Source organism: Erpetoichthys calabaricus, chromosome 10 (genome assembly GCF_900747795.2).
Source record: "Erpetoichthys calabaricus chromosome 10, fErpCal1.3, whole genome shotgun sequence".
Classification (NCBI taxonomy): Eukaryota; Metazoa; Chordata; class Cladistia; order Polypteriformes; family Polypteridae; genus Erpetoichthys; species Erpetoichthys calabaricus.
Genome location: NC_041403.2, coordinates 37,129,188 through 37,156,680, shown reverse-complemented (window position 1 = coordinate 37,156,680; position 27,493 = coordinate 37,129,188). Strand labels below are relative to the sequence as shown.

Below are 27,493 nucleotides of genomic sequence, written 5' to 3'. Positions count from 1 at the left end.
TCTTATTTAACTTAACATTTTCTTCCGCTGGTATGCATCTGTACTTGTTGCGGTCTAGTAGGAAAGTAGTGTTGGTCGCTTGCGCCCCAGATCATTTCTTTATTTTTTCCTCTTTTTGCTGCTGATCTAGATCTGCAGTGCATATTACAATCATGCCGGCTCAGGGAGCGGTACAACTGTATTCTGCCTCCATAGTGTATGACTCCTCACAGCTATAAGAATGAAAGTCCTCCTGGCAGCTGTGTGTAACATTTTGGGAAATTATAAAAAATAAGTAATAACTAAAATGAAAATAATGCAAGTGAGCAAAATTTTTATAGTGTGAAGTGCTGGTAATACACTATAACATAAATAGAGGGGGGGGGGGGGATAACAAAAAGGAAGATGGTGGCAATTGCTTTGAGGAATGCTCCACCCAGAAATTATATTTGTTTTATATATATTGCTTACCCTAACAAGAAAATGTATTCTCATAATCCCGAGCTTTTGAATTGAAGATGTGGTTTTATTGTTTACGATGTGCGCTAATTTTTTCAGAAGTAACTGTTAATAATATTTTAGCAGAAAATGCATGTGTTTTGCACATTTATAACATATGACAGGATAACAGACATATCGATTATGTGACATGCATAACTTGAGAATTTTTTTTCTTTGTTCCTTGGATGTTTTTCATATTGTTTGGGTTCTATTATACTATAAACTTTTTTTTCTCTTATTTTGCATGAAAACATGAGATTTACATTTTTTCCTTGGCCATCACTACAAAGTACAGGTGGTAAATAACATAAACAATTGTCATGTTTAGGTGGAGTATTCCTTGAAAGCGCTGAAGTATAAAATGCTTATTTTATTTTCTTCAGGAAAGGCAAATACAAAAGTACCTATTTTACTGAGCTCATTATTTTGAGAAATACTTCTTTATTTTTTACTTTGTGTCCATATAGTCTTAGGTATCTGTAGGTTTTAAATTGTGCCATCCACCTTTAGAGTGGTGTTATCCTCCTCCTGTGGCAACTATGTGGCATTTCAGCCTTTGTGAAATGCAATAAAGCAGCAGATTTGTCCATGTCAGTGTTAGCAACACAAATATATTTTATTGGCATCTGGGCCTCTACATTAATATGAACTCATTGTATGTGTCAGCAGACTGCTTGATTCATTCTGACTGACAGCAGCAGATCCTGTAAGAGCTCCATGATATATGTTTTGAAAATTCACAGATCATCACATTTTAAATTGCTTGTAGGGGTTTCTTTCCCTCTTAGTTTTGTGGTTAGACACACTAAATAGTGTTGACTATTTATTAGTCATTGCGGTCAAGGGCATGTTTAAGCAAGTGAACAAGCTCAGATGTATTTGTACCAAAGGCTTTTGCGTAAGAAACATGAAGGCCACCTGATTTTTTCAATTTTTTTTCAGGGTATGCCTTAGGCAAAAGTGGAACACAATAGTCTGTCTTTGACAACAAAATATAAAATGTAAGTAATACTTTACATGACTGTATGGGAATATGTAAGTTTGAAAAACAAATGTACAATGAAAGCTGGTGTGTGTTAGGGTGTCCTGTTGATGGAATGGCTACCTATTCAGAGTCAATTCCTATTTTGGGCCCAGTAATGCTAAATTTGGGTATAACTCACACTTTATAAAGACCTTGGAGAGGATAATATTTTTTCTCTTGGAACCCCTGGGCAGAACAGCACTAGACCCTCCACAGTTTGCCAACAAGAGCCACAAAGGGGATGACAACACGGCCATCTGTCTTCTGAACACTGCCTACTTCTATCTGGAGAAGACGGTCAGCAGGGTGAGGATGTATTTTTTGATTTTTCTAGTACATTTGACAGCGTACAGCCCAAATTCTTGGGGGAGAAGCTCTAGTCGTTGAGGGGTGATGCTACCACTGTGTCCAGGATAATGGACTACTTAACTGATAGACCACAGTTTGTGTGGCATAAGAACTGTGTATCTGACTTGCTCCCTTCCTGTTTTTACCCTGTACACCTCTGACTTAAGATGCCAATACTGAATCATGTCATCTGCAGACATTCTCTGATAACAGAGCTATAGTTGGGTGTATCAGCGGTGAATAGGAAAATGAACACTACTGAAGGTGCAAACTGAACCACCCACAACTCTTGATTAGTAAGACAAAGGAGATGATCGTTGGACAAGCCCACTCCACCCAGGCTTATGTGAAGTACCAACACAGAGACTGTCAGAGTTACCTCTATTTCCTGAGGAGTTTGAGGCCATTGGTGTATGAAGGCCACTCTTACATGCTTTCTAGCTGCCTGTAGTGGCCAGTGTATTTTTCATTGTGGTAGTGTGAAAATGGCATTAGTGCAGGTGATGCTATTAGACTAAATAAACTCATTGAAAAGGCTTGTTCAATCTTGGAAGTCAGGCTGGACTTACTGGAGGAGGTAGTAGACGAAACGTCACTCAGGAAACTGTTTACTATTCTGCATGATGGCTCACACCCCTTGTATGCGGTTCTGGCTATAGAGAGGAACACATTTGGCAACAGACTAGGAAAACTGTGTCACTCTAAGGAGTGCCATGTGCGGTTGTGTCTACCCTCAGCCATCAGGCTCAAAAAGTCACCCCATGGTTCAGGTCATATTGTTCTCTGTGTGCTGAATAGCTCTCAGCTGGTCTAGTAGCCATCTTAACAGATAATGGCGCTACGTGCCATATGCCGTACCAGTGGTTGACATCCTGTACAGTGAAACTGTAACTTATAAATATGTGCAATTCTAATTACTTTACACAATAAACACCTGCACTCTGTTACTTTACTTAGAGATAATTCCTGTTATATGATATGTACATACTTAAGATTATGATATTTATTTATATATTGTTATTTTTACTTTTTATGTCTGCTGCTGTAACCCTGCAATTTTCTTCGGGATTAATAAAGCTTCTTTCTTTCTTTCTTTCTTTCTTTCTTTCTTTCTTTCTTTCTTTCCTTCTTTCCATATTAAAAGTTAGCTCAGAAAAGTATTCTTTAAAATTCAACTTTAACACATTAAAATTAGTTTTGGCAAATAAATTGCACTACTTGTGACTATTAAGACATTTAAAAATAATGCAGGTACTCTTCATGAAATCTCACTTGCTGTTGAAACCTACATTGATGAGAAGCATAATAAAACACTCACTTGATGCTAATGGCATATTCCGTGCCTTCTTTACTTCTGTGTCTTACAAGGTATGTGCTGTTTACCCGGTTGATGAGTTCTGTTTCAGCTTGAAGTCTTTCCATTGCTCCCGCAAACCTTTATGGAGATAAAAAAAAATATTAACCATTTTTAAATAAATAAAAAATAATGACAGTGTAAGAAACTGACAATATTGGAAGAACAGAAAAAGAAAAAATGCACTGTAGGCATATAAAAAAATAAACCACTATTTATATTGGCTTCTGGGAAACAACAAATAGTTCATTCCTGACCGACATTGTTACAGAACATTTTGGTATAAGCTGAATTTATATGTAGAAAAATAAAATTTCTCAAATCTCTTTGAACATCATTCATTATAACAACATTACAACTTACTTGAAGACTTCATAAACATATTGTAACTTAACATAATTTACCATAACTCTCTCAGACCCACTAAATACAGTTCAGGGTTTCGGGGGACAGAAGAATTGTCTGGAAGCATTATGTTCTACTCAGGATATAGCCATGGACAGTCCATCATAGTGTACCACTCACACTCAAACAGGGCCAATTCAGAGCTGATAACTGATGGAACCAGTACGATTTTTTAAATAACAAAAGAAATACAGGATGGTGCACACAAAAGTAATGCAGTGCAGTAAGGATTTTCCCCAGATTTTATCAGTAGCAGACATATTCAGGTGAAGCTAGCTGAAACTCCCAGTGTACATTTTGCTTTGTTTGTTCTCTTATCTATGTGAGTGCTGCAGAGAAGATATGTCATAATAACTGGAGCAGCATGTTTTGATTATATTATTACCCTTTCCTTGGCACGCTAGAGGTTGTCACCATCATGGTGAATCATTGACACAACAGATGAGTGTGTCATGAAGGCCATGTCAGTGTTTAGTCCATGATTTGTGAGCTACTATTTCATGTGTAACCCAAACCAAAAATTAACATGGAGAAGGTGTACCATCGTACTCACAGTGCGAAATACTTTTGTAAAATTTTTATCTGTAAATATTAATTGTCATTCATGTTAATATTTATTCCTTTACCTGAAGTTTTACTGGATAAGTAAGTATACAGTATCTGGCACCTTCATATCATTCAGATACTATATAAATCAGTCATGGTCTCTAAAGAGTGGTATTGGGCCAAACTCAAATGCTGCCCATGTGGCAAAGAAAAACGAAAAATCTGTCCCTTTACACAAGAGCTTTACTGGTTAATAAGTAAGCAGGACTGGTACCTCCATATCGACCAATTATTAAATACATTCTACATGCTAGCCTACTGCTGCTTGTTGTGCATAATGTTTGTTGCATCTTGCATCATGCCTCAATATATGTATTTATGAAGAGTGAGATCTGTATGAGTGAAGGGATTACACATGTGTGTGCACTGAAGTGAACATCAGCACAGAAAAATAAATTTGCTTTAAATGAACTTGGCTGCTGCTGGCAATGAACACTGCTCATAACAGTCAGCAGCAAACAGACCACAATAGTAAATTCTGAAAGAAGCAAAAGGTTTACCTAAGTAACACCTCCACTACCTCAGGTGTTGCTTTGGAATTAGCTGATGCCTCAGTAATATATGACTCTAGAATCAGCACAGTTTATAAGAGCTGGGGTCTTGACTAGTTAAAGAGTATGTCATTGTTTGATGGTTAATGTAAGGGCTTTACAAGACAAACTTAATATCATTTGGGTTTTTTTATCATTCAGTTACTGCCAATTCATTGTCTACCATCTAAAACTATAACAATATGTCACTTGAAACACAAAAAAAAGCTGTCAGATTCCTCAGTCCTACTTCAATGAGCAGTAGTTCATATTTTCTTCAGCAAAAAATTATCCAGTGCTGTATACCATTAAATTTAACATCCCTTTTCTTTGAAATAAGTAAGTAAACTTTTGACATACCATGGTTGTGCAGAATAATTCACAGGTTTGGGTTCCTAGAGAGAGAACAAAATTACATTTTTAAAATAGGAAAGAGACATCAATTAGTGATAAAATGTGTATATATATATTGTCACACATGTGTGAACAGGAGGCAGCTGAAGGACTTGGAGAATAATGGTAACACATCTGGCCAGGAGGTGGCGGGGTGCACTAACGCTCTTTCTAAGTTCCCTGAAGACCTTTCCTGGGAAATCCCAACAGGAGCCACTGCCTCGATTCGGGACACCCCACTTCCAGTCCCAAGGACGTCATCACTTCCGGCCCCAAGGATGACATCACGTCCGGTCCCGGCTGACATCACTTCCCCCAGACTTCCTATAAAGCCTCACTCCCTTCCTTTGGAATTCAGTTCTGTTTTGGACTCTGTCTTGTAAACCGTTTACTTTTGCAGCCAGGAACACATTATACGGGTGGCTGCCCCTAACCTTTACAATGGCTTGGGTCTCTTCTTGTCATATATATATATATATATATATATATATATATATATATATATATATATATATATATATACACACACATATATATACATATATATATATATATATATATATAGATATACACATATACATACATATACATACATATATACACACACATACTGTATACTAGGGGCTTCACCCCCTGCTTGCCTCACTCGCCAAGCTCCCCCGGCCTGCGCTATGCACCAGCCACTTCACGTCTCTGCCGCTCACGTATGTGGATTTCACTTTCACCAAACAACAAATCTTTTAATTCTCGCGGATACGCCTCTTCATTGGGAAGAAACACTACTTTTCCCTGATGGCAACATGAATTAGATGATCTGCAAGTCTCCGACTTAAAGTTTAAATCCAAACAATATATTCGATCTCTTTTTGCTGTTCCGTTATTTCACCGAATAATAATTTCCGTAAGTTTGCGCTAATGTGATTTTTACTATCATTTTTTTGAGTCTTTCGAATTGTAGTACTTTTATAATCTCTAACCTGCTCTGCATGTGTCTCGTGCCAACGTTTCTGAATTCTTTACGACGTTCTACTTTGTCATCTACTCTTTGTCTTTTATTCCCGGCCCTGGGCGTGCTTAAATCTCTTGGCACAAAGTCTCGTCTCTGAAGTCACGTATCATCACAGGCTAAAAAGTCTCATCTCGTCCCAGAATTTTTTTTATTATAATAGAGAGATATAATTACTGTATGTAATATATATAATTATACATATATGAGTAAGTGAGACCCCTAGTGGCAGGTAGTTGAGATTATAGCAGAGTTACATTTCTTCAGGAAAACTAACAGAAGCTAATGCCAGGAGGTGTTTCCAGTTGTAAAAGGGTTGCTCAAATAACCACAAAATGGGTGATGTAAAGATGCAGGGTGTGAGGCCTAGACAGGGGCTGAAAAGATGTGGCTGGAAGCATTGTGGATATAGGTGACATAAACCTCCAATAACAGTAAAAACAACGTCACTTTAACTACTAGTCATTGGGCCTGTCAGACTTGTCAACTTCAGTTGCTGATCTTGTAACTGGACTGTGCCAATTTACACAAGTCAAAATTGCTGGGCATGTCACATTTAGTGACTGCGTACCAACATTCCAGTATAGTTGTACTCACCCTTTTTTGTGACAGCCAATAGTGCTCCCTGACAGAACCAGCACTGTTTAAAGGGTTTGCAGCTATTGTGAGATCAGCTGTCATCTTGAGTATTTTTTTACTTGTTTTCAATCTTTCATGGTATGTAAAACACAAGATATCAGAGAGAAACACTTCTCTTCTGTTTGTGAGATCCAAAACACCCACATTCCTTTTTCCTTATCACAGCATTAAATGCATTATGCTTTTGGATGAACATTTATTTGTTGTCAGTTCTTATGCACACAAAGCTCGTCTCAAACCTGATTTTGTTGGAGTGAGTCGTGGACTAGCTGTAATGAGTCATAGGGCATGTCACATTATGTGACTGACTTCATTACAGCACACTACAAACTGCCTCCGACTTGCTAAGTTTATGTAAATGAAAGCTATGACCGAAAATCTCTAGAAGTCATCTAATGTGACATGTTGTTTACACGACTGAAAGTCACTAGGCGTATTAAATTTAGCAGCTAGGTGCTGATTTTCCATTACAGTGATGCTTGCCTGCTTTTTGTGACACCTAATAATGTGCTGGAGCTGGTGCCATACAAAGTTGGTTAACAGCTATGGAGAGTTCAGTCACCCTCTCCGACCTTTCTTCTATTTCTTTTGTTCTGCCATGGTACATAAAATGAGAGACTTCAGCAGATAAGCTTCTCTTCTGTTTGTGGCCTACGTACCTTATTCCTCATTCTCTTGCATTGCATTTCTGGATGAACTTTATCACTGGTTGTCAGCTCTCATGCACACAAAGCCTGTCCTTACGACTAAATACAAAATCAAACCTTTTTGATTTTGTCAGACTGCGTCGTGGACTGGTTGGAGTGAGCTACCGGGTGTGTCAGACTAGTCGACTGACCTTCAAGGAAGCTCTCTGCTGACTACCTCCAACTTGCTAAGATTATGTAAATAAAGGTTACGAATGAAAATCATGGGAATAATCATCAAATGTGACATAGCCTTTAGGCATGCCCAAGACCATGCAACATGAAGGAATGGCTCACAGAAGGCAACTGGTCAATCAAGGTAAACACAGATAATGGCTATTACACTCAGAGAAAGCAAGAAGGAAGGGCCTATATTTTTAAATAAAGATACACCTGTCTAAAGTTTAGATAAATCTTAGAATATTTGTTTAAGAGCAATTCATGATGATCTACTGAATCTCTCTCTTTTTTGGGGAAATCATTGTTTTTGAAAATGTGCTTTTGTTTTAGGATTTCAATTTGATGCATATCTGTTTCCAAGTTCCATTTTTTAGAATCTTATTAGTACTCAACTCCTGCTGCACAGTAGCTCCTCACACACAATCGCTATTGTATCCAACTGTGAGAAAACTAAAAATAGACTTTAACATAAAACAAGCCTTCAGTACAACTTTCTATTCACACTTTGTGTCTTTCTTTAAATACACGCTGGAAAAAATAATTGAAAGATACTTACACATGGACACGGCTTTACTGCGTTGCTTGGGAAGAATCCACATTCCCTCGTTGTCAGACTTTTACCCTACAAAAAGTATCAACATTACTCAGTTTGCATAATTAAAAAAAGTAAGTCTCATTCTCAATCAATCAAGACCACTTTACAGATATGTAACCTAAAAATATGGACAGTGGGAGGAAACCTCATAAAAACAGGAGAACATTCAAACTTCATAGCAAGCACTGTAAGGCAACAACTCAGCAAGCTGATCCACCATGTACACACACCTACAAAAATGACCACTTAAAAAAAAGAAATACCAAATTTTGAGTGGAGCAAAGTAATAAAATGACCAATACCTACACAATGTTAATCACTGAAATTCACCAAAGCTCTTATCATAGCAAATATCCTGTGTTTGCTGGTGTCTGTGTTCGCTGAATATTGTCCTGGAAATTTACAGTGCTGCCAGCTTAGACAAATGTTTTATTTTTCACAGTGGCCCATAATGCCTTGCAAGGCCAACGTGGCAGCACAATGTTGGATGCTACAGCTCCTCTCCAACACAGATTCTAGTAGTGAGTTAAAAATGTGCAGAAAACTTGTGAATGTATTTAAACATAAAATGCATATGCAGAAGGAAACTGGAAATGTGTTTGTGTATTTATGTCTTAAAGGTAATGTCTTTTTGTATGGTCATGTAAGAACATATAGTAAGAACATAAGAAATTTCACAAACTAAAGGAAACAATGTCGTCCATCAAGCCTGCTTTGTTTAGCTAATAGATAAGCTGTCCCAAAATCTCATCCAGATTCTTCTTAAAGGTTTTCAAAGATTCTGCTTAAAATGACAATTTAGAGGCACAAACTTGCATGTCAAACAGAAAACCCACAGAAACCCCACACATAGACCATGTAGACATTGACCCACTTGAGGACTCGCCTCTGGAACAGTGAGGCAGCAGCACTTATAACTGCACCACTCAAATCTTTTTCCATTCAAATCAAATTCATGCACTTTTTTTGCACTTGGCATAAAACAAAAAAGAACTACTTTCAGTAAAGTAGCATCTAAAATGTATTAACTTCAATCCAAAAACAAGTCATATAATTACTAAGCAACTTAGGCGATTTGAGCCTGCAAATAAGAATCTCACTGAACTCCATATACATTCCAATAAATTTTAAATTGAAGTATTGTTTTTTATGTTTATGTGAGGCAAATTAACAGAGCTATATTTTAACACCTGTTGAAAATTCTAAAGAACTTCTTCAAACGGAAATTTTATTAATTGTCCGATTGTTTAAAGTTACTTGATATGAGAAATCAGTAAACTCTGTCCTGAGTCAGTGCAGGTTTGTATTTCAGTCATTATCACACAACATCATTCCTAAGCCCTTCCTTACTCTTATTTTTGATTTGCTCATTTAACAAATATCAAGTTAAGGGTAGTTAGTCATAAGCTATGTAACACACTAGTTTGGCCTCACCTGGATTTAGATGTACAAAACTTAAATATGCACAAAAAGAGGCTTGAAATGCGCATAGGCAGCTTTCCTTGCAAACTTCTAGATTTATAAATGAAAACTTGACAGGAGACTGTACGTGTATATATGGCAGCTGTGGGTCATCTCTAACCAACATTTTGGATAAAACTGGGAAACAAGGACACCCTCGATAAGGTACGGCAAGGCAGCCAAATCAGCTAAATGATGACTCACATGTAAAATAAATCGTATTATTGAGCTGTTATTAAAATGGGTGTTGCACTGAAGGTCTGCTTCTCAGGAAACTGGCTGAGAGGTTAGGACTATCTCAGGCGAGCTTCACTCCATCATGTTCACTATAACAGATTGATGAGGTGCTATATTCAGTTTTCATATGGTGTGAGTGCACATACATAAATATAACATGCTTTTGCCAAAATAAAAAGGCAATCTGCAGCAATGTCCAGTTTTCCCAATGTAATCAGAGCACTTTACTGCACTTATTGCAAAAAGTGCACCTAGCAAGAATGAAGCTGCATCCATTAATGCCCAAATCACCTGTGATGCCAAGATGAGGCTGGCAAACATTATGTCTCAAGAGCCTGGGCCAACCTGTGATTTATTTATTTTGAGGCAAAGTAGCTTTGGCAGAGGACTTGCTTATGGTGTTGTACGTGGTGACTGGCTTTTTGGTAACTGGCTGATCTCTCAGTTTTTCATATGGCCTGTACTATTCACTTTAACAGCTACCATTTAATTACTAGTGCTAGGTGAAAATGGGTACCCGCTTAGACGCTGACGCCTTACATTTTTCCGACCCTCAGAGCACAAAGTATAGGCGCTACCATGCTGTGCATGCTCTGGGTGCACTCCATTGTACAGCATGGCACATTGTGTGAGGAGGGAGGCTGCTCTACCAACCAATAAAGGTGTGCAGCATCATGACTGCATATGTATGAAGCTGACTAGCATAGTCCATGTATTGTTGTTTCAGGGCAGCCACAGGGCGGAGTTAGAGGCGCTTTCATGTATACAAACTTTCAAGATGATTATGATTTATAAAGGTAAATTTTGTAGAAACATGTGTGTGCCAGGTTTTATAAATCAGATTTTGTTTTCACATATGCATTTTTCTGATTTTTGCCATATTTTTACGTTCAGATCCACAAAAACTGTTATCAATGAGACCAATGGTGAGTATTGAGTTCAGTTTTAGTCTCCATTTTACAAAAAAGACATAACAGTGCTGGAGAAAGTCCAGAGGAGAGCATCTACGCTGATTCCAGGGCTAACTGCTATGAGCTATGAGGAGAGATTAAAGGAGCTGAACCTTTTCAGTTTAAGAAAATGGAGAAACAGGAGACAAAATTGAAGTGTTTAAAATTATGAAATGAATTTGTACAGTGGCTCAAAACTGTTACTTTAAAATAAGTTCGACAAGAACATGGGAACAAAGTTGGAAACTTGTCAATGGTAGATTTCGCACAAAAGTTAGAAAGATTTTCAGAGAGCCATAGACACAGAATAATTTACTTTGTGTCTTTTGTGAAATATAAGTATGCAGACTTATTAAGCATTTTGTGAAAGGCACCACATAATGTTACAAATGATGGATGAGCATGTCATAATGTTATGCTAAGTTATTTCATATTTTTTTCTGTCCATCTAGCCATATATTAGCTGTTTTGTCATAGGTACATGGCATGAACTTAACCTGGATGGTGCACCATTCATGCACATACTCAATAGGCCAATTAATGTTGCCAATTAATCTAAAATCAATTCCTTGAATTGTGGGAGACAAACAGGTGGCGCAGTGGTAGTGCTGCTGCTTTGCAGTAAGGAGACTGTGGAAGATTGTGGGTTCACTTCCCAGTTCCTCCCTGTGTGGATAGCGCTTTGAGTACTGAGAAAAGCGCTATATAAATGTAATGAATTATTATTATTAGTAAAAAGTCACACAAATATGGGGAGAATGTGTGAACTCCATGCAGAAAGTGACTGTCTTAGTCTTCTGGAGCTATGAGGTCAGTACAGCTAACCACTGCACCATCCTTATTTCATAAAGGTGTTTCTCCTTTATGAATTCTGAATCTATCACCCTGCCATATATGCAAATTAAGCTTGCTTTAGCAAATAAAACATTTGATACAAAATATTTTATTGCTAATCTTGAAAAGAACACTTATGCAACAGATAAGAACCTGATAACGCTTAAACTTATAACCCTGTCAGTGTAAACAGGTGGTAGCCAAAGGGTAAAATAAAATTACAGGGATTGATTGTATTTTCTGGCAGCAGCACAAAAATAATCGTCTCCAGGTTACACAGGACAGTCACGCTTAGTGTTTTGTAATTCAATCTCTGGTTTCAAGAAAACAGTACAGATTTTTTTTTTTGTGTTTTTTTCAAGGCTGGATCAGCAGGAGCTCACGTGGCATTTCATAATTGTGTCTGTGCAGGTACCCCGTGTCTTGTAATCAGGATGAAATGCACAATTAGGTCTGAACTATAAGCAGAAAAAGTTCATATTAATTAGCACATTAGCACATTAATTCTATATGAATATAAATACAGGATATGCACAAATAAAACTCAAAGCATATCCAATATTATAAGAAATAACTCAAAATAAAACTAACATTCCCTTTTAAAACCTAACTAAATCTCAAGGTCTTCTGGGAGCTAAGTCTACCTCAGAAGCATTGGGCAAAGTAAGAAGCCATTGATGGAGTGCTGCTAGTCCATTTCAGAGCGCAGACATGCATATGGCCACGCTTACTTGTAACATCACTGCAGAGTCACCAACCAGTCCAACATGGCAGTTTTTCAGATCATGGATTCAAAGGGAATAAACAGATAAGAACCCACACAATCTGAGGACTTGCAGCATCTATGTAAAAAGTGACTAATATTTCTTTAATATCATTGAGAACCCCATTCAATTCAATTCTGAATCACTGGAGGCCAGAGATCAACCTAACCGCGAGTATGGTAGGAACCAACAATCGACAGGGCGCTAGTTCATCCTGGGGCCTACTCATGCATATAGGATGAGTTAACCTAAAGATGGTGGCATCCCCAAAAAGAATGTCACACTTGATGACTGAGGGGCTTGTCACCTGAACATGTCAGAATATAAAACTAGTGATTGCAAGGCATGATAAATTTCACAACCCCATGACAACTTTCCAGCACATTTCCCAATCATTGTTAGTTCAACCTTTTTTCTCAGAACTAATAATGTGCTGCCTGAGATAGACGATGCTTTGTGATGTCCAATTACAATCTCTTTTTTTCTAGTTTCCATTTTGTCATGGTACGTAAAACAAAAGACATCAGACTGATGAAATTCCCTTCTGTTTGTGAGGAACAAAACACCATGTTCCTTCTTCCTCTTTGCAGTGTTACATGTATTGTGCTTCTACCAGAGCAATCATTAGTTCTCAACTTCTTACACACAGGGGCTCCCTACGACTTATGACAAAATCAAACCTATTTGGGTCACAGACTGGGTCGCTGGAAATGTCATAATACAAGACTGTAATTTACAGAATTGCACAGGGACTGCCAGCAACTAAAAATTGTTGGAAAGTCATGTAATGTGAGATAGCTTTAACATTCACATCTTTGGGGATTTGGGGGGAAACCCAACCAGGCATGGTGAGAATGTGCAAACTCTACACATGCAACAGCCAGGTGCAGGATTCGAATCCAGGGCCCCGGATTAATAGTTTAATTGTGTCACAATACTTTCGATAATGGTTCCAAATTTACAAGTAAAATATGGTTGAATTCTCAGAGAAGAAAAAGATGAAAAAACTAATAGCTATTAAAAATAACTGAGCTAGCCATCGCTTTTCCATAGATGAATGTTTGTAATATCTATACAGTACACCAGACACAGTTAAAGCAAGTTGATAAATAAATGGCATAGCCTGCTTAGTTTCATTCTGTACTGAAGGAGGCTGGAGTCTTTCCCGGCAGCACTGGACACAAGGCATGATTCAACCATGGCCAGGGTGCCAATCTATTGTTGGGCTCAGTCACACACCTCTACACTCACACTTGCACAGAGTAAATTAGAATGACCAATTAACAGTAAAAACCAACATGCTGTACCTACAGACCTGGAGAAAAATGTATGTAGGAAAAACACATCAAGATTATATACATACATCAACTGGGCGTGAGATTTTAACCCTGAACTCTGAATCTGTTAGACAACAGCAGTAATCACGGTGTCAAGTAGCTAACTATATCTGGGCATCATCTTCTTCTTGTAAAGCTTTTCTCACTTTCATGTTGGGTCACTATATTGAACCAGCCTCATCCACTCTCATCTATTGTATACTTCTTCGCCTCATACCTCTTTCTCCCTTAGATCCCACTTTCACACAGTCCACCCTCTTTCTCTTTGGTTCTCCTCTTCTTCTCTGTTCCACCACCTACATATCCATGATTCTTCTCCCCACATCTCTTTTCATGAGATACTTGTACCACTTTAACCTTCTTTCCTATATTTGAGATTTTCCCCAAATTTAACTGTACCCCTGATTCTCTCATTTCTCATCTTATCAAGCTTTGTCACTCCACACATTCATCCCAACATCCTCATTTCTGTAGCATCCAGATTTTTGCACCCTTTTAACTACCCAAGTTTCTGATCCATATAACAATGTCAGTCAGACCACTGCTCTATACAGTTTACCCTTCACTCTTGTACTAATTCTTAGCTTAATATAACACTTCCAGTACCCTTTTCCAATTTTCTCAACCATATCTGGACGTGGGCAGTAATAATATCTGGACAATGAAAGCACTTATCACAATTATTAAGTCAAGTGTAGCTTATTTAATAACTCAGATGGTGTAGTTATGTAAACACAATTACACTTTAATGAAAGAGTAAATAAATATTGACCAAGATTTCTTTTGATTGCCATAGTAAAACAACTGAACAAAACTGCCAACACAGAATGACATAAAAGAAGAAAAATCATCCTTTATATTTGGTTGAATTACCTCCCAGCATGAGCTGTGGGCGTCAGCATGCATGACCTCAATGATATCTCCAATCTGGATATGCAAAGCTGGACCCTCTGTGGGTGCAGGCACTCCATGATAGGTCCGGATAACCTGCACCTTTGGTAAACCTGCCACACAAAATGTTATAGTTCATAAGTTCATCATGTTTCTGAAGTAAGTTAAAAGCAGTTTTCGGAACAAGAATGAATTTTCATAGATCACTCATTCATTCATTTTTAATACAAAAGAAGAAATAAGCACATTTTGCTCTCACATGTTCATGATCACATAATTGGGAAGAGGCACGGTCCAGTCCAGCTACTGTTCTGCATTATTAAGACAGACAGACAGATAGATAGATAGAACTTGATTTGTCACCAGGGGGCAATTTGGCTTTTTACAGAAGCTCTTTAAATACATAAATAGGCAGATAAGTAATTTAGTAGGTAAATAAATAAATATACACACAAACTTTGGTCTGAATAAAAAAGAAAGATAATTTCTGACTTGACAGTCCCAATCACAAGTGAGGCATTATGCAACCATATTACTATTATATAAAGGAGCCACCATAGCATTTTTTAACACTCTTCTATTGAATAATTTGTTGCCTGAAAGTCCTCAGTGTTAGTGTGTCAGAGAGAGGATGTGCATCATTGTTCATAATTGCACTCAGTTTTGTTTTGATTCTCTCCTTTGCTTTGATCTCCAGGGGGTCCAGAGTGCATCCTATAACTGAGCTTGCCCTTTTAATTAGCGTATTGCAGTTCAAGCTTCTTCCTGAAGTGATGTTACCAGCCCAGCACACCACAGTGTAGAAAATCACACTGGCTAGTTGTAAAAGATATGAAGGATTTCACTTCCCACATTAAAGGAACGCTCTGCCCTTTCTTATATAGCTCCTCTGTGTTATGAGACCAGTGCAACCTGTCACTAATGTAGACTCCCAAGTACTTGTAGAAGTGGACCATCTCTACATCCACTCCTCGACTAGTGACTGGACATAGAAGGCATAGTACAGGTTGATTTACAACTACGATTCTTGAAAATGAATTTCAAATTTTTGCTTGGTTGAAATCTGTCATAAAAATATATGATTTATAAATTTCATTTATATAGCGTTTGGGTGGGATAATTTTTGGGTAATCAGCGCTCAGTTCTAGTGGTGCTCAACCAAGATCAAATTAATTACCAAGATATTATTTAGACAACAGTAACAAAACATTCTTAAACTGACTAACCCCAAATTTGACTGGGAGAGCTACAGCCTATCCCAGGGATATTATGCTTAAAGCAAGAACAACACTAGACAAAGTGCACATCCATGTTTACCCTCACACTGGGCCGCCAACATACAACCTAACAAAAACCTCTTAGGATTTGAGAGAAAAACCTGCATTTCATATTTCATTAGTTTGACAACCTCTGGCCTTGCTGAACAGAAAATCAGTTTATCAGTCAGCTAAACAGTGACTCTGGGGTGCTGAGAATAACAGAAGTGAAAGCAACGCAAAGGAAACTGCAAACATTTTCTTCAAGCCCATCTCAGAAATGGTTTACCTTCTGTCACCAGATAAGACATTTAGTTCTTGTTTTAGTTGTTGCATCTTAATGATGCCAGATGGGGAGTACTCTGGTCCACTGTTATTTCACTGTTTTGGCAACCTCTGGCAGTCATTTTTCTCAGTCAAAATGCCTGGGCATTTGGTTGGAAACTTATTCATGTTTAGTTTGGCAGGAAGTTCAGTTTGGCAGCAGTGTGTGATCTTTTCAGTACGCCGAGAGTCTTCCAGCAAATCTGCATTAATCTTCTTTTGTTAGCTCTTAACAAAGCATTACTTTTTCGCTGTACTGGCCTTGCTGAATACAAACTCTGTTTACCAGTCAGCGAAACAGCAATTCAAATGAATGCCTTCAACAAAACAGCTGCCTAGCCTCCAGAGATTTATATGAATGGGTATGAAACTGATAACTGGTAAACTGAGAGATTATCTTAAATAAGGGCAGTACAAGCAAAGTGCCCAGCAAAAAAACCCATACAGGCACGGATGGAGCATGCAGATGCTCTATATTAATTGAAATCTATTTGTTGTAGTGTTGGCATAGTGGATGACTCCACTATTTCCAAATGACATTCCTGATTGTCTACCACATCTACCACAAAGACTTAGACTAGGTGATAATGAGTGTGTTCTGTAAATGGACAGGCACCCCACCCAGGGTTGGTTCCTGACCAGCACTAGAGACTGTAAAGTTATTCCGGGTTCTCACAACCTTAAAATTATATACAGTAAAACAAGTTTAGTAAATATTTTTTTATCCAAATAAGTAAGTCAATCAGGCATCCTGAAATTTGCTCAATCTGATTTATGGTTACAGAGAGACAAAGCCTATGTCAGGAGGCCTGGGCGCAATGTAGGGAACAGCCTTGGGCAGGACCCGTTTTGTATGTTGTAGTCTCTGCACACATGCACGCACACGCACACACACACTGAGGCCAAAACTTACCTAACACACACTGAGGCCAAAATTTACCTAACACACACTGAGGCCAAAATTTACCTAACAGCCACATTTTTGGAGATGTGTAAGGAAAACTCACACAGACACAGGACAAATATGTAGATTACACTTAAGACAGTAATGTCATCTACAGTATGTGAATGTGACTTGGCTGGGTACATTATATACAAACATATATAATATATGGATTTTTTGGAGGATCAGAACATTTATTTTGAGTTCAATCAGAAGAAACAATGATCAGCAATTATAGAAAAAGAAATTGTAACAGTAGCTGACAACACTCAAAATTACCCTGTAAAAGGGAACCTTATAGGATTCAAACCCACTGATGCCTATGTAGACCTGTGGGAGAAGCCAGACAGAAACCATGAGCCCCACAGAAAAGGGAGGAATAAGAAAAAGTGAAAATTAAGGACTGAGACTTGTGGCATTGCACAGACCCCCAGTCAGCTAGCTCCTAACCAAATGCACAACAGCTTGCAATTTCTCTATATAGGAGCCACATAGTCCATTGATCTACATGTAAGAATAAATTAAAGAAAAAAGATTTACAGAAGTTTACAGAGAGTTAGCCAGGGGACACCTAAGATTAGAGTAGCAAAGATGGTATCCTGAAAGAAAAACCTCCATTGGATAGAAGTCAAGGTAAGAGAAGAGAGATCTAGGAGAAGAAATGTATGATGCAAAAGGGGAATATTAACAGAGAAAACATTAGATAGGCAATTGGAAACATTCATGTAAGAAACAAAAACTAGAGGGCAGTCCCATAACATGTGAAGAAAAGTGCCAGGGATATTAAAGGACAAAAGTGACAGATGGGATCTGCAGCCAGGTGCAAAGCATAAAGTTTACGAAGGAGGAGGTACAGGCACTATACAGATTTAATTACCTCATGTTGAGTTTTTAAGAGGAAGCAGGGACATTGTTAAGGAAAGGGGGATCGGTGGAGAAGAGAGGTCACACTGCCAGCCAGCAAATAAGGGTAGGGGTCTAGCAAGTGATACTAGCTTAAGTTTGGAGATCACAAGCAGGAAAAATTATAACGACAGTGGGATGGAAGTGCAGATGATATTGGGATCCCATCTGCCTTAAGGACTGAGCTGATATGAAGATAGAAAAAGAAAGAAGAAGGATGAACAGAAAACCTGGACCTGACTAATTGGAACATTCTGGGTCTAAAGTCATCATAAATGTCACCAAGCATCCTGACACCTCGACAATATATGGATTTTAATCATCTAATTTGTTAGTCCTAAAATAAATTCATTACAGTCCCTTTAATTGCTTCACACTTTCCTTTAGCCCCACTAACAATATTGCATATACAATTTTGCCAGTACTGTCCGTCAGTAGTGTAAAATAATGTAAAACTTTTCATTTTGTAGCACTCCACACCATGTGAGTTTGCACTTTCTGTTTTTTACACACAGCCCAACACTAATGGCCTTCTGTTGTCCTCTAGGCATTCATAAAGAATTCCAAAGTTACAAACTGAAAAAGATAATGTTCCAATATGACCTGCAGACTATAAAGCAAGGCTCAGGTAATAACTGCCTTCTCAAAAATTCAGGTGGGTCATACTTGGTTTTTATCTGTAGTTGGGATAAATGTATTCACATCTAGGCAGCAGTGCAAATGGCACTCTGTATTAGTAATCCCATTCACAGTTTTGAGGAATAATTGTGCATTTAATAAAAGCAAGCTCAAAGATCAGTGGAAACCTCGGCTATATAAGCTTCTATAAATTCTATGGAGTTGGAACATTACAGAAAATATATATTTTAAACCATAAAAGGGCAGTGTAAGGAGAAGATTAAAGCAATGTTTTCGGTGACCATGTTGCCCTGGACAGAGTCATTTGTCCGTTATGGATAGCTGTTCACCTCCAGAGGCCTTATAATAGACTAATTGAAGAGGTGCAAGACCTCCAAATCACGCTTAATTACTATGGCTAGCCTTTTTTAAAATACATTTAGTCAGCTATTGTCAAGATTTAAATTGAATCACAGTGGATTTAATTTGACTTTTGTGACACTGATTAAGAGAAAGAGATGTTTTAATGTCAAACTCAAAACAGATTTGTGCTAAGTGGTCTACATCAGTGACTGAGCAACGTCGGTCCTGGACAGTATTGTATTGCATTGGGTCCAACCCAATTTCTTCATAAGAAGTCATTTATTGCTCATAAAGCACTTTTTGCTCAAGTGACATTTTTCTGCTTCATCTTAGTTGTCTTGCTTGATACGATTTTGACCCCATAAATGCTTATTTTAGTCTTAAACAGCTGCAGTCACTGTTTTTAATTGCTCCTTATTAGTAATAAAATGCAAATGGCAAAGGAACCAGCAGTTCTCCATCTAGCTTGTTTCCATTTACACCTGCATGTATTCATTATGCACTATTTGGTTTAATAAAATAGGAAACTGAAACTGAAGAGAAAAAAGTGAAGGACTGAAAATTACTCATCCGTTCTTAGAAAGGAAAAACATCTACAATATAAAAATGACCTGACATTGCAGAGTTAAAACACTAACAAGCTATATAATTAATGAAGACAAATTAATGGCAAGGGTTGCTTTCTGATTAGGCAACTGGATTATAACAAAAACCAGCAGCGACTGCGGCCCTCCAAGTCTGCACACCTCTAGTCTACATTAATTACAAACATAAAATACAAAATAACTAATCGCAGAAATGTTCACCTGTTCAAGTTAGTATTTAGTAGATGCACCTCTGGTGCCCTGAGTCTATGCACAGGACTCTATCAGTTTGGCACATCTGAACATTGTAATTTTATAAAATCTGGTCTATGCTGATTCAATAGCATCATGTCATTCCTGAAGCTTTTTCAGATGCACATTTCATGGTGAGAACCTCCCATCACATATCATCAAAAAGCAGTGGGGAATAAGCAGGTCACTGGAGTAAAGTGAAGTTATTGCAAAGTTTGGGGACCCAGCTGGAGATGATGCAAGCTTTCTGACAAACTAATATCCTTCAGAAAAAAAACGTATCCAAAATTCTAACATTTATCCAATCTTTAAACGTTCAAGTCATCACGTGTCCACTGTCATCTCATCTTACAGTTGTTCTTAGCTGATAGAAGTGGAACCATTCAGAGATCTTCTTCTGCATACTACTGCTGTAAAGGGCTTTTATTTCATTATTAGCGGTCTCCTCTCACCTCTCCCATTAACAAACTGTTTTCACCCACAGGACTTCTCTTCTATGGATGTTCTATGATTATCAGACCATTCTCTGCATAATATTGAGATTTTACAGTGTGAATATCCCAAGATTGCAGCTGTTTCAGAGATACTAGAGCCAGCACACCCAGCACCAAAACTCACACTGTGTTCAAAGGCTGTTGTATCAAACATCTTGCCGGTTCTGATGTTTGAATGAACAACAACTAACCTCTTGACCATATCTGTATTGTAAATACATTGGGATACTGGCGCATGATTGGCTATTTGTTTTAACAAAACAGTCTGCTGAATAAAGTGGCTATTGAGGGAAACATCATAAATATTTCTATTTCCAAAATGCTTCCAACATTATGAAATTATTTTGTGACCGCATCTCCTACCTCCACCATCAGCTCACCCACTAAACCTAAGCAGAGGATATATAAAATCCCCTTCTTTACTCTTTCTATTCTCTGCTGGCATTAAGCCAGCACTTGGGTTTTCTTATCATCTTCTTGAAAATGTCAATGATAATAAAGATGTCGTTAAGATGTCAGTAACTGAACACCCCTCTGTCAAGCAGACAAAAAGTTTGGTCTGTTTTTCTTGTCTTTCCTGTGTAACGGGTAGAAGAATGAACAGCACAGAAAAACAAATCTCTTTTTAAAACTTGTCCCTTCTTACCTGCAGACTAACTTGTAGTAGTTTTGTTCACTGTAATGCTTTTAACAATGTTACAAACACAATTAAAAAATAATGTTCATAAATATAATTTTTTTCGCTTCCTGGGTCGTCTCCGTGTCTATGTGGGCTTCCTTCGGGTACTCCGGTTTCCTCTCACAGTCCAAAGACATGAAGGTTAGGTGCATTGGCGACCCTAAATTGTCCCTAGTGTGTGCTTGGTGTGTGTGTGTGTGCGCCCTGTGGTGGGCTGGTGCCCTGCCCAGGGTTTGTTTCCTGCCTTGCGCCCTATGTTGGCTGGGATTGGATCCAGCAGACCCCCATGACCCTGTAGTTAGGATATAGCGAGTCGGATAATGGATGGATGGATGGACAAATATAATTTCCTATAAAAGTCCATTAAATGATTTGTTATGCAGTATTTTCTTGGCACGCTCCAGTGACCGCAGTGTCCAGACAAAGGTATATAGTACTGTACACTTGACTTGTCTAAAAATGATATACAAGTACAGTTCAAGTACAAGGACAGTAGGACAGGCTTTCTTAATTTGGGTGAAGTATTGCATAAACCAAGCCAAGGGATAGAAAATATACTGCTAAGGGCATAGCAGGGTCACACAAGTGCATGTGTGTGCAGAATGAGACATGAGTCACACTGCTGAAGATGAAAATCAGATGTGATGACACCTGATCAGATCCATTCAAAACAAACTGGAAGCAAAGAAATTAAATGCTAGATTCTGCCCAGTTTACCGCTTACTGCCATTGTCATCAATATGAACATTGCTAGGTTTTGAATAACTTTCTTACACAATAATTGCAAATTGTGAAGCCCACAAAATAAACGTCCAAAGAAGCGTTGATGCCAAAACTAAAGGCACATTAGAGAACTTCTGATTAGCATAGGCCATTCAATCCAGCAAGCTCATCCATCCTATTCACCTATATTGCCCAAAATCAAGATCTGGAGGTCTCGAAAGTCCTCCTCTCTCCCACACTGCCTAGTAATTTATTCCATGGTTTGTTAAATGAAGAAAAATCTTCTCAAACTTGAGTGAAATCTACCCTTAATACGTTTCCAATTGTGCCCCCATGTTCATGATGCAGAATTTCAGGCAAAAACTGGGATCTACTGCACTAATTCTTTTCACTACTTTAAAAACTCTAATCAAGCTACTTCTTAATCTCCCATTTTCTTAAACTGAAAAGGTTCAACTCCTTCAGTCTTTCCTCACACCTCTTTGTCCCAGAATCAGCCTGGAGATTGATCTCCTTTTGAAGAAGACTGAATTAGAATGACAGCCAACCCAGTGTCTGTGTGGAGTGTGCATTCATTCTCTGTCAAATTCTAGTTTCTTCCCACATCCTAAAGATAGGCAGGTTTGGTGAACCGGAAGTTCTAAACTGTAACAGTTTAAATGAAGATGGACGTTGTGTATAAGTGTCATCTTGGTGGACTGGCACGCATCCAGGGTTAAAATCTTTGCAGTTTGAATAGGCTCTTCCTATTGAACCAGTCTTCACTACTTCAAGCTGATAAAAGTTACTACAAGACTATGCTTCTAGCATGATATCACATACTGCCAAAATCCAATCATCTCTGTAAGATTTCCATTCTATTGTTGTTTAACCTGTCTTTTAAAAAGCTTCAGAATAATTCATGTAATAAATCTATCATGCTTTATTTGGTAATTTTATCAGTAGAAAAAATGTCAACGTGGTTGGCAGAATAACAGAGAACAACCAAGAGCATCCAGGGGCCTAGTCTTACTCCCACAAGCTAATGGTATTAAACCTCTTGAACAAAAGAAGCTGTGAGAAGGCCTAATGCAGTTCTCAAAACTCTCAAGAACATCAGCAAAATTGGGTCATCAGAACAGAATTTGTTCAGTTAAACAGCTAATCAATGGGCAAGTAAGTGTGGAGACATGAATTTAAGGTGAAGGCACAAATGGAACTCAGGAAGAAAATATCAGGCTGTGCATTTGAAGTGGAAACCTTGACCACTTTAAAAAAGTAGTGTATTTAGATGAGGCAGTGTAACAGCTTAGCTATTAGCCGGTCAAATATAAATAGAATGTTCTCCTTTTGTTATGTGTTGATGCTCATATGTAAATAATGCATTTAATAAATGTATTTTAGATGCATTAACCATCATATTCAAGGCTAAATTATCTTTATAAATACTTTATATTTCCTTTATAAATTAAGGTGGCTTCTTCATCACCCTGTGCAGGATTAAGCAGGTTTGAAAATGCATGGATGGAAAGATTAAGCCAGTTGTCATGGTGCCTGCAATAATCTTCTATTTCAGATTAATTTGTATTTTCTATGTTAGCAGGAGTCAGGTCACACAAGTATCTAATTCTCAAAACCACAAACTATAAGGTGGCATAAGCCATAGAAGACACTCTTTGCCTAACCATTAACAATGCAAGGACATATTTCAAATTAAGGTCAATATAACACGCCCAAGCAACAAATGAGGACTGTCATATTCAGAAGCCAATAACTTCTGTGTCATTTTCATCATTCTGCACGCCTATCCATTTTCTGACCTTGTTTCTTCCATTACAAGGTCAGGGTTAGTCTGTCACAGCAGCACTGGGTTCAACATGAGAACTAATTACCAATGTGACATCAGTTCTTGACAGAGTATACACCCACAATCATTCATGTGGGTCACATTGCAATGTCAGTAAACATGTTTGTCTTAAAGAAGTGAGAGGACCCTGGAGTAGCCAGAGGAGAACAGTCCAACGGCAGGGTTTTAAACTCAGGTCTCTACCATGCAAACTAACCTTCTTAAACATGCTAAATGTTTTTTTGACAAATTGAAAGAACAAAATACAAATCACCTTGAGTATTGCAAAACTGCACTTAGAAATTTTATTACACAAAACATAATTCATAAACATATATGCAAATAATTGTTCAGATATTTAAATTGACTAATATAAACCACTCATATATTGTAATAACAGCAGGACCTTAAGGAAATTAAATATAAATTGCTTTCATTTAATGCTTAACTACTTAGATGAAATTGCAGGGGTTTAAATTACTTACAATAAGGCAATATTAGTCACTCTTTATCAACGCTAAATTTGTTTTTGCCAAAATCAATGATGTAATTCAGTGAACAGGCTACTGTGCACCAGATTCACTTGTCAGAACATGCATTTTCAGACATTTGAATGAGCCAGCATTTCACGTAACCTTAATGCTTTGAATGTGAAAATCCCCACAGAAGCTCACCAATAATATGGATTCAATATGCACAAGTCCTGCACTTACTTACTAAACTGTTTTCAAAAGTTAATATTTTACTCTTTATTACTTGTTGTTCCCTTGACTGGAAAAAAAAAATGATACCACCCTCTTAATTCAACAACTTATTTTTTGTGGGCTGAATTTAGTACGTGCTGGAAAATCCCGTTACGCAACATTCCAATGTGTTTCTTTTCTTAATATATTTCATTAGTACAGTCAAGTGCATATGTTATGTTAAAACAAATATTACATTTTCATATATTTTTTGCTTAGTGCATCTCAGTTTTAAAGCAATTTTGCTGACTGACTCAAAACTGCGTTAATGGTAAATAACAAGCTTTGTTTTCTCAGTTCCCAGAGTGGAAAACATGCAAACTTAAGGGTGCTGTATGTCTTAGGACTTCTTATCAGCAATACAAAGTGCATTCATCCTTGTGTTGGATAAGTCAGCTATATTAACTTTCCCTCATAGATGTGTCTCTGGTAGAGACCAAGTGGTTAGTGGATGAAAAAGGAAAGATTAGGGATTGAAAAAGATTGGAAAAAGAGAAAATTGGAGGCATAAAAAACCTTCGAGAAAGAGAGACAGAAAGAGAGCGCAGAATCGGACAGAGGGATCAGTGCTTAGCCAACGAGGTGATGCACTCAGTGAAGCCATGTGATGGAGTGAAAGGAACGTCCTTCCAGGTCGACTTAGTTGAACAGTCAGAGCAAAGGAGATGGGGTCCCGCAGATACTGATGGAGGTGACAGGACAGGGGAGCTGGGCTTGGTGAGTCCCAGTGGAGGCCAATGGAAGATGGCTGAGCTGGGAGTTGTATGGTGGACTGTGTTTGTCTGTGTCTCAGTCCTGCTGAGCAGACCACTTGGGTGAGCAGGGAAGACGAGGGTGAATGACAGAAAGAAATGCTGGTGACAAGATGGAAGGGTATCCTATTGTGGCTTTGGTTATATTCCTGGTTGTTGGTATTAAATTATTTATTCACTTTATTTATCGGTTTTACTTCCTGACTGCACCATTGTATTTATGGATTATTTATTGAAGAGATTTGAAAGAACCGCACTTTGGACACTGCTTGCCTTTTTTGATTTGAATAAAAAAGCACTTTGCACTTTAAAACATGTCATTGTATTCTCAATTGCCCAAGTCCATCATCAGTTATGACTATTGATGTCCCAGAGATGAAAGATGCCCATGGCTCTGGGCACCTGGGGCATTACAGCAAGAAGTTAGTCTTTCACTGTAATCGCTAACAATACTTTGTCCAGAAAAATCTTTTATAGACATGAATGCACAGGAGCAACTTTATAATATAGCTTCTAGCACGCAAATCCTTAGATGAGTAAATGTTCTTAAAAGGCAAAGTAGGATGATCTAAACCTTAAAAATGGAACATGTTTATGGTGCTGAGACTCAAGGTCAGAGGCTGCTTCCTAGAGAACAGTCTACATACTTTAAATCAGACAGACAAAAGTCAGTATAAAGTGGCTTTGTTATAACTGATAATCATATGGCACTCTTTCAAGGATAACATTAAGCTGATTGAATCCTTTTGGGACAGTAGTTGTTTATTTAACACAGAAAAACATTGAGACCCTAAGGGTCCAAGATGCTAAAGCGTTACTAAAAGATTTTCTGGAACAAATCAAAGAGATCTTTCATGAGAAGCAGAACAAAGCAAAAAAAAAAAAAAAACAAAACCAGAAAAAAAATCAAAAAGAAAGCCTTGGGAACAGTGATTCAAGAGTTTACCAATCAAATTTGGATAAAATATGGCTGCTAGAGCTGACCTTTAAACAAGTGACCTAGCGAGGTCAGGGTCACAACCTCCCAGCAACCAGCAGACATCTCATAGCAAAGGGATAGACAAAATGGCATTGCAGAAAAAAATTAACAATTTTTTAACTTTGGTGCATGAAACACAAAAACCCTCATATTTAAAGAATCAGCATGCCAAAACTTTACAATTAATATACAATTAACTGGAAACTCGTAATACGCATAACACATTTTTAAAATTCAGAGATTATAACATAAAATTGTTAAACTAGAAAACACACGGTCCTCTGTTCCTTACAAGGTTTCAGCCCCAGGAATTCATGAGTACCAGCAGGTTCCACACAAAGGATGCTGGGGCTGCCATTCTTTTTCCTATCATGTAATCTGTTTCTGCAATTTGCTTCATGCTCATCAGATGTCCCTGTTCTTTTCTTTTTGTCTCTGCCATGGCACATTATCAATTAGTTAGCCATTGCAGTCTGCTGTAAGAAACACATGAACCCCAATAACTTCTTGGAGATTGTGATAACTACATTTTTTGCTAGACTAGTGCATATTACATCATAAGCTGACTATTAAGACTAAGGAGGACTAAGGTTCTAGCCCCAGTGGTTCACGAGTATTCGCATGACACACGCAACCCTTACTATTTTATACATATAGACAAATACCCCTGGAAAATGAAAGTAATCCACAAACAGGAAGTTTTTTGACATGGGATCACGCCTTTGAATTGAAGAAAGGACTCTTGATGTGTATAGATCATCATCATCATCAATTCAAAAGTGCACGAATACCTAAACGAAATCCACACCAAGAACACGCAAACTCCACAGGGACAATGTCTAGGCATGGGATTCACATCCAGGATGTTCGATGTATGATGCACTTACTCACTACTCAGCATGCAACCTTAGTAATAATATTACTCTAGCCATTTCATTTTTACAATTTAATTTCTGTGCAAACAATTATTATACATCAATAATTACATTTTGAAAACAATTATCATTTATTTTCTAAATTTAAAGTATTCAAATTTATTTGTTTCTATGTACTTACTCAAGCTAAAGATGTGAACAAAACAGAATTGTACTCAAGTGAGAGATACAGTATATCGTCTTGACAGCATATTTTTCATGTCAGCAATTTTCTCCCAAAAAGAAATATTCTTGGGTATAAAATACGAATATCTAATTTTGGGAGGCTAAATCTTGACTGTCTATTTTCTAGCCAATACATCATCATTCAGTAGATGTGCTCCATCACTGTTTTCAGGAAATTAAAAACAGATTCCCTTGGTAACCACAGATTTTAACTTTAACAGATGTATGCTATTAT

The 27,493-nt window shown here is 37.8% G+C and overlaps 1 protein-coding gene across 1 annotated transcript in view; it reads right to left on the bottom strand.

The window, feature by feature from the left end:
- Positions 1-27,493, bottom strand: part of LOC114658947 (guanine nucleotide exchange factor VAV3-like) — a 367,009-nt gene that overhangs the window by 28,495 nt on the left and 311,021 nt on the right. The window contains exons 19-22 of the mRNA XM_051933104.1: positions 14,703-14,833; positions 8,208-8,273; positions 5,108-5,142; positions 3,171-3,287 (exon numbers count right to left, since the gene is read on the bottom strand). Of these exons, the coding sequence (XP_051789064.1) occupies positions 3,171-3,287; positions 5,108-5,142; positions 8,208-8,273; positions 14,703-14,833 (349 nt within the window). The remainder of the gene's footprint in view (positions 1-3,170; positions 3,288-5,107; positions 5,143-8,207; positions 8,274-14,702; positions 14,834-27,493) is intronic.